General features: G+C 42.1%; 1 protein-coding gene across 2 annotated transcripts; it reads left to right on the top strand.

Annotated features, from left to right (window-relative positions):
* The first annotated feature begins 263 nt into the window (after nt 1-263).
* RWDD3 (RWD domain containing 3) lies at nt 264-7,456 on the top strand. Of its 2 annotated transcripts, XM_050901169.1 has the most exons (4): nt 264-348; nt 5,671-6,155; nt 6,871-6,986; nt 7,085-7,456. In XM_050901169.1, exons 1-4 carry the CDS (start codon nt 264-266, stop codon nt 7,197-7,199), a joined length of 801 nt encoding a protein of 266 aa, XP_050757126.1. In that variant the 3' UTR covers nt 7,200-7,456. The 2 variants fall into 2 exon arrangements, with proteins under 2 accessions (XP_050757126.1, XP_050757127.1); XM_050901170.1 differs by lacking the exon at nt 7,085-7,456 and having other exon boundaries at nt 5,671-6,108; nt 6,871-6,965.
* Nucleotides 7,457-7,774: the final 318 nt, after the last annotated feature.

Below are 7,774 nucleotides of genomic sequence, written 5' to 3'. Positions count from 1 at the left end.
AAAGGCTCCCGCCACCGCCTCTGGTGCTGCCCGTTGCCGCTCGCTGCCTCGGAGGCTGCCGGGCTGCTCCTCACCGCGCCTCCCTGAACCGAGGGGCAGCGCTGGGCGAGGCCGCCGCAGGGCTGGAAGGGTCCGGCCGCCAGCCGCACCTTCCCTGAGGCGCGGACCGGGGTGGCGGCGGCTCCCCCTGCCGGCGGCGGGGCCGGCCCCGCCGCCGGCAGGGGGAGCCGCCGCCACCCCAGCCCGCGCCCCCAGCCGCGGCCATGTCGGAGCTGGCGCTGGAGGAGCTGTCGGCTCTCGCCGCCATCTACTGCGAGCCGGACGCCTGCGAGGTGCTGGCGGTCTCAGGTGAAGGCGGCCGCGCTCCTCTACCGAGAGCCGCGGGTCGGCCCCGCTCGGCAGGCTCTCGCCGCGCTGCCCAAGCGAGACCCGGCGCGGCGGCTGCGCCGCCTCAGCCGGGGATCCTCCAGCTGCACCGCACCGGCGGCCCGGCCCTGCCCCGGCCGCGCTACCCCCGGCCCGGCCGTGAGAGGAGTCGCTTCGAGGCCGTTCACGGGGGGGGGGGGGGGCTCTGCCCAGCGGGGCAGCAGCGGCTTAATCGCTTGGTATTAGCGGCAGTGCCAAAGATGGGTGCCTTCTCGCCTGTCCCTGTTCTGCAGTGTGTCTTTGCTGCTGGTCTCTTTGTAGGGGACAAATCCTGGCGGGTCCTACTCGTTTATAATTAGCGACCTCCTTAATTCCAGGTGTTTGCAGTGCGTGCAGAAACTTGCAGTAGGTGAAGGGCAGCAGTGGGAGTGGGCTGGCTGTTATTTAGGTAAATTAGCAGTTGCATCTCATAAGTGTAATGAGACCAGGTATTTATCCTGTAATATTTAATAGGGTGCCTGGTGTCCTGGGAATTATTACAGCGTGCTGCCTAGCTCCCCAGTGGAGCAACGGACAGCAAGCAGCTTCCTGCTGGTTGGACTGCAAAAGTCCTGGCGAATGCTGTTAAAAATGGATCCAGTGGCCTGCCATCAGATTTTGTCTGCGTATGTATTCAGCCCAACAGAACTGGTATCCATAAGGAAGCTTTTTTTTACTGTGAGGGTGACTGAGCAGTGGAGCAGGTTGCCCGGAGAGGTTGTGGAATCTTCGTCGTTGGAGATACTCGGAAGCCATCTGGACATTGCTCTGGGCAGCCTGCTGTAGGTGGCCCTGCTTGAGCGGGGAGGTTGGACAAGATGACCTCCAGAGGTCCCTGCCAACCTCAACCATTCTGTGATTCTGTGAAAATAACTTGGTGCAGCTTTGGTGTGAAATTATATGTGGCTGCTCTTGAGTGACTCACTTTAACTAAAAAGTTACTAAGAAATTAATTGAATAAACCTCAAACTTTTATTTGAAAATAGTTGTTGAAATAGATTCGCACAGAATAGCAAGTGGTTATTTGAAAAGAGGACTTTGTGTGTAGACAGCCTCAGAGGGATGAAGACATTAGTGTCTGCATGGAGCACAATTAACTGGGGTAATCTAAAAGCAGAATTGTTTTGTGTCTAGATCTGCATGACACACCTCTTGCTCCAGTGTAGGCAGGTAATTTTGCCATTTTATTTTTTTGATTGGTATTTAGAATTGTATTTTTAAAAGAAGATTGATGAAATGTTTCGACTGGGTTTTTTTTCCTTAAAGTCAAAATGTTCAGGAATGTTATTTCAGGCATAGTTTGAAAATACAGTATCCAGGCTTAACAGATGTTTATTTTAAAAAATATGAATGTATCTGAACATTGCATATGCATGTGTGTTCCTCCAAATCTGTTAGAGAAATATACGCACATCCTTCTCTATGCTTCATATACAGAAAAATGATTTTGTGTTTATAAGTCACCAGGACGTAAAAAGCTTAGAAACCTTCCTGGAATGTGAAGTGAAGTGCCACAAGTGCACAACTGGAACAGGCTGTTATATTTATATTGATGTTATGTGACCTTGCAGGACCTTTAGCCAGGCTGTGTTCGTGATATGTTAGGATCATACATATCTGGTTGATTTCCATTGTTTTCTGCTGGAATTGAAAAGACTGTTAACAACAGTGATTATTGATAGTTTTCTTACTTTGGGAATTTACTTCTCTCTTACGTTGGAGCTACAGAATCCTTTAGTTTGTATACAATTAACTTTTGCTGTATTCATTAGCTTACATTTTCTTTATCTCTTCAAACCATATAAATTGTCATTGCAAACGGTGCACAGAAGTAACTTCCAGTAAGACTGTTATGTTATGCTATCTCTAATACATTAAGAGTAATTTGCGTGTAGATCCACAGGATCAAAAAGGAGGCCATTAGGGTTTTATGGTTTTGAGGCATGTAAGAAAATGCTTTTGCAGGTCTCTTGGTATGCTAAAAACTTTGGCTTTCTGGAATTTAACAATGAAGTATTCAGAATGTAGAATATGTTTTTATCAAAACCAATGTGTTGATGAATTTAAATAAAGTATTTACAGCATATCTTTTTTACCTTACATATCTATTTACAAAGATTAGCGTTACAGCTAGAAATCCGTAATTTACTTGTTAATCTGTTCTCTTCTGCTTTGCTCACCAAGCTTGCTATAAAAATATATTTATATATTCTAATCTTGTACGTTAGTAGGTGCCATTTTCTGAATTTAAAAATAGACTGCATGTGTTGCATAAAATGCCTTTGGGCAGGAGAGGAGGGGGATATCTGTCTGGTTGACATGGAACATAAGAAAAAATGTGAAGTATGCTAGAGCTAAATATACTGATAAGCATGCAGCTATGGGGGAAAATGAGTTAAAATGTATTGAATTTAGTCCCATTAGCACATTAAATGCCAGCAGAACAGTCATACCCAACCTTTTATTTCAAAAATAATCACTATTTTGCTGTGAAGACAACTCAGACCTTGTAGCACGTGCAAACAAAGGAAATATTTCTTTAGAGCCTTGTTACGCAGGGCAACGGTGGTTTGCTCTTTGTTCTCCCAGCCGTCTGCAGCGCTGGTGCAGAAAATGGATGCTGGAATGTTTAAATAAACTTTAGAGGCTGTAGCCCCGCAAACGTTTTGAACCAATTCTCTTTTTTAAAAGTAAGTCTGAAGCAGATGTAAATGAGCACAGCTGGGCTTTTCGCGATGGCTCAGGGTGATACACCTTGGGATGCAAGGCTGCGCTGCTTCCTTCGCATTAGTTCATCATCACAGGGAAAGGTGTGAGATTGTTGCAGGCTTAAGAGTATGATCACTGCAGCAGGAGGCCCTTGCCGAAGGGGCCAGGTTGGCCTGTCTGTTTATCCCTCAGTTACTTCTGAGTTGGTAAGATCTGTTATGACAAGCTAGTGAAAAAATCCTAGGAGGTTTATCAGAAAGGTAACATGTTTTTCTGTCACTGTAATTAAGCTGGCAATAGAGTAGTATTCTTCAAGTCACTTATAAGCTGTGCGTTTTAAAACTTCTTGGCAACATAATTTAAAATAAAGTGATTCATGGGCATAATAATGTGAATACCGTTCAGCCAAATGCAGCTTGCTTTCAGCTGGCTGCGTACCTGGTGGGGCTGCCCTGTGTAAGGGGCAGCTGGAAGGAGGTGGGTCAGCAGGCACTGTCTGTGTGCGGTGCGATGCTCAGGTGTGTGCGGAGACCCTCCATGGCGGCCAAGAGAGTGCTGGGGGTCCCAGGAGGTGCAGTGCAGGCTTTTCTTCTTGTGTCTGTGGTTATGTGTACTGAGCCTAGCGTAATGGCAGAGGAGCTATCATTGCTGGTGCCCAGTAAGAAATGTTTGTCAGGGCAGCAGAAGACAGAGATTGGAATGGGAAGGATTGAGGTCCTCCTGCATAGCTACTGCCTGTGAGTGAGGGCTGCACGCTGCCAGATGGATGCTGTGGAGACTGGAGTCTCTTCTAAGGCTGGTGTGTTTCTGAGGAATAAACTTGCCTTAAAAATAGTATGGAACCTTTCATAGGGTCTTAGAAGACTGGAGACCAACTCCTGTTGGCAGGGAACGAGGCTTTAACACATAGTGCCTGTAGGTATAGGTGTGGTTGGGTGTAATTTCATTTAATTCACTGGATTTGCGTCCACTACTTTCAGCACTGGATTTGACTCTGTTTAGGTAGTGATGGTTTGTGGGTGTTTGGAGACTTCTTTATAGTAATGCTAGAGTTTGATTACTGGGTTTGGAGGGTTTGCTTATTTTATTTTGTGACTGCTCTGACCTAGAGAGTTCTTTGTATGACCCAGGAAGGAGGTTTGGAAACAAGCCCTTCGCTAAGCTCTCTAAAGTGCTTCTGTCTGTCCAAGTCACTTTTAGGTTCTTTCACTTACATGGTAGGGTTCAAATATAAAATCATAGAGAGTACTGAGGTTGGTTAGTGGCATCAGCAATACTAATCAAACATAATTCAACTGACTGTCATGTAAAGGAAGATAAGGTAAGGTAGGGGGAGAAGGCGGCAAGTCACTTTAAAAGAGCTCCTCTGAAACTCAGCTCTGCTCTAATCTACCTTTCAAATCTGGCTTCTCCTGCCCTCATAGAATTTATCAACCTGACGTTTTAGCAATTTTTTAAAGAAAAGGGGTGAAGTGTTTAAAATGCATAAAAGAGGTGAAGTGTTTAGAATGCATCAAAGGGGTGAAGCAGAGAACATCTGAAGAAGATCATCTTTTACCTGATCCCCTATTTCTTCGTGGCAGAGGAGCAAAAGTAGGATAGGTCTTTGTCCCCGCTTTTTGCTTTATGAAGTTTTGTATTGTTTTTCTATGCAACGTGTTTTAGTCAAGAAGGTTTTATTGCAGGAATTACTGTACGTAGCTTTCATATTCAGCATCTTTGATTATGTGATTTATCAGGAGGATGTGGTCTTTTGCCCTTCCTGCTACATACTGTGTGTATCCTTTTCACTCTGAAAATAATTATATTCTGAAGTAGACCAACAACAGGTTTTGAGTAGATACGCAGATATATACACATACATTTATGTAAGTATATGCATATATATGTATGTATGTAGTATCTAGGGTCAGATGTACAACAGAGGTGTCTTCGTTATGTCAGTCCAACTGTTGTAAATGTAGAGAAGTTGGCAGAAAAGAATTAAGCATATTTTCTCTGAAAGTTGTAGGGGACAAAGAATCTGACTTTTTTCTTTCCAAGTCTCTCTTTAGTGTGGAACTGCTTTTGAATGGTTGTCTTAAAAAATACTCAGTAGAAGTCTATTTGCCTTGCTCTGGTGTTGATGCTAGAAGTCTTACAGATTTCTCTAGGAGCAAAGTTAGGGTAGTGCTGAGTCCATCCAGAAAAGTCTCTATTTTCAGTTGTCCTTGCTGCTGCTATTGAGCTGTAGAAGCTGACTTATGTGTTTCTAAGAGAGATAATTCTTTATTACTGGCTTGTCTAGACTTTGAAAGAGCCAAAAGGTGTGAATAGTTTTTAGAATGTGTTAATGACTTTCCTTCTAGTATGATATAGAAGTGTTTCATTTCAGGATTCCCTGCAAGTATAGCTTGAGCCATTGGTTGCAACCCCCCACCCTGTAAAAAACCCCACACCCCTTATTTTATATAGAATGGCAGTCATTTGAGTTGAATTGTTAAAGAAAATAACATGACTTAATATGTATTTCAACTTCAAGCAAACTATTAATGTTTATTTTTTGATACTTTCCAGAGACGCATGGAATCACATTTAGAATTCAAATCAGCGTGAAAGAACTGCTGGATACAGATGTACTTTTAAAGCTGTTATTTCATTTACCTGTCAATTATCCATCAACTCTACCAGATATTTCTGTTAACTCAGAGCAGCTTACAAGGGCCCAGTGTATGGACGTGAAAGATAAATTACTTGAACAAGCAAAGAAGCATCTTTCTGAACCCATGGTACACGATCTGATTCTTTGGATACAGCAGCATCTTAAATATGTCATTAAGGAATCAGCAACAGTTTGCAATGAAAAAAATACTTTGTCAAAAGGAACAAGTACAGAGGATGGTATCTGGATGCTCCTTTTGCATTTAGATCACATGAGAGCAAAGGCAAAATACGTCAAAACTGTGGAAAAATGGGCTTCAGATCTAAGGCTGACTGGAAGACTGATGTTCATCGGCAAGATAATATTGATTCTTCTTCAGGGTGACAGGAGCAACATTAAGGTGCAGGAACAATGAATGTTGACTAGTTCTATTGATTTACCACTGAAACCTATGTGTCTGAATATTTTGTGTGTGTTTTTCTAAGATTAACAATTTTGGAAGCAGATTGATCATTAGGAAAGTAGGAAGGCCCAACAACTTTATTCTGTATTTAAGAAAAAAAAAGTATTCTATGAGAAAGAAACCAATGATGTCTGTAGACCTGTGGCCTGTATTGCTTTGCTTCCCACTGTAATTATACCCCTGTATTTCCTGTGTTTCCTGACTGTAATATGCCTAGGTTCAGTCTCCTGTATTTACCAAATGCCCCAGAAAACAGAAAATTTGTGATGAGAAATTACTAACAGACATATTTCTAGCTTATTACTAACTGTCTCTCCTTGACTTAGACACCATGGTGCTCCTAGTGCACGCCTGGGCTTTGAACTTCTTGTCTGTGTTTATGAACTCCCAGTGCGCATTAGGCAGGTTTTTGTGGTGATATTGGAGGAGAAAGTTTTGGCTTTTCAAACTCATGTTCTCTAGATCACTTAAGACTGTGCTTAACTTCAAGCTGATGAATAGAAACAGTCATGCGCTTTTTGGGACGGGCACTTTCAAAGTTTGATTGCTATGTTCTGAAAAAAATCTGTATGTTTCGTACAGATTTCTGCATTTTGCTAAACTTCAAAGATACTAGGTGACATTTAATATTTTGTTCTTTTATGTCATTTAGGAGTACTTGATTCTTCAGAAAACTTCTAAGGTAGATGTGGACTCAAGCGGAAAGAAATGCAAAGAGAAAATGATTAGTGTACTGTATGAGACAAAAGTACAGTCACAGCATAAAAGGTATAATTTAGTACTGTTGTGGATAGAAAAGTAACAGAATCGATAATTACATTCTGACAAATCTAGGCATATTCATGAGTTTCCCTTTTACAATTTAGGTTTCAGACGTTTGAAGTCAAAGAATATTCAACACTGGATGAGCTACAAAAGGAATTTGAAACTGCAGGACTTACAACTCTTTTCTCTGAGTTTGTGCCTCCTCTCTTAAAATAAAATTAAAAGAAAACACTGGACTCTTTGACCAAAGCAGTAGTTGACTGCAGATGCTGACGGAAGATAAAAGGACTAATATGGCAAACAACGTTAAAGCTTTTCTGCAAAAAACGCCAGAAGTAGCCATCCTCTTGCAAGAAGGAGAAGGCAATTCATATATTAAGAATTGATAATTTTTTGACATTTATGTATTGATAACTTTTTCCAAGGAATGTGGAGTTAATTGTGATAATTGCATGGCAAGCATGACAGATTGGGAAGAAATCATGTTAAAATAATAGTCTTCTAGTTAGACTCTGTTTTGCAATCTTTGTTATTCAATGTTTTGGTTTTTATCTCTCGTGGTAGTGGTTTTTCATAATGGCCTGCTGGAAAGCATGATTAATATTGCTTTGAAAGCTTGTATGAAGATATTTCTACAAAAAGCATAGCAAACACGGATTTGAATATGTGAGGACAGCATATACTTAATATCCCCTAGGTGTTCATCTGCTAACTTTCCCTTCTCCATTTATTTGACTATAAACGCTAGACTGTTGATTTAAAGAAAACGTTCATGTCACTTAGGGCCTGAA

The sequence above is a fragment of the Gymnogyps californianus genome, chromosome 8, assembly GCF_018139145.2.
Source record: "Gymnogyps californianus isolate 813 chromosome 8, ASM1813914v2, whole genome shotgun sequence".
NCBI classification, from domain to species: domain Eukaryota; kingdom Metazoa; phylum Chordata; class Aves; order Accipitriformes; family Cathartidae; genus Gymnogyps; species Gymnogyps californianus.
The sequence above is the reverse complement of the archived record's forward strand: the minus strand, read 5'-3'. Positions and strand labels throughout refer to the sequence as shown.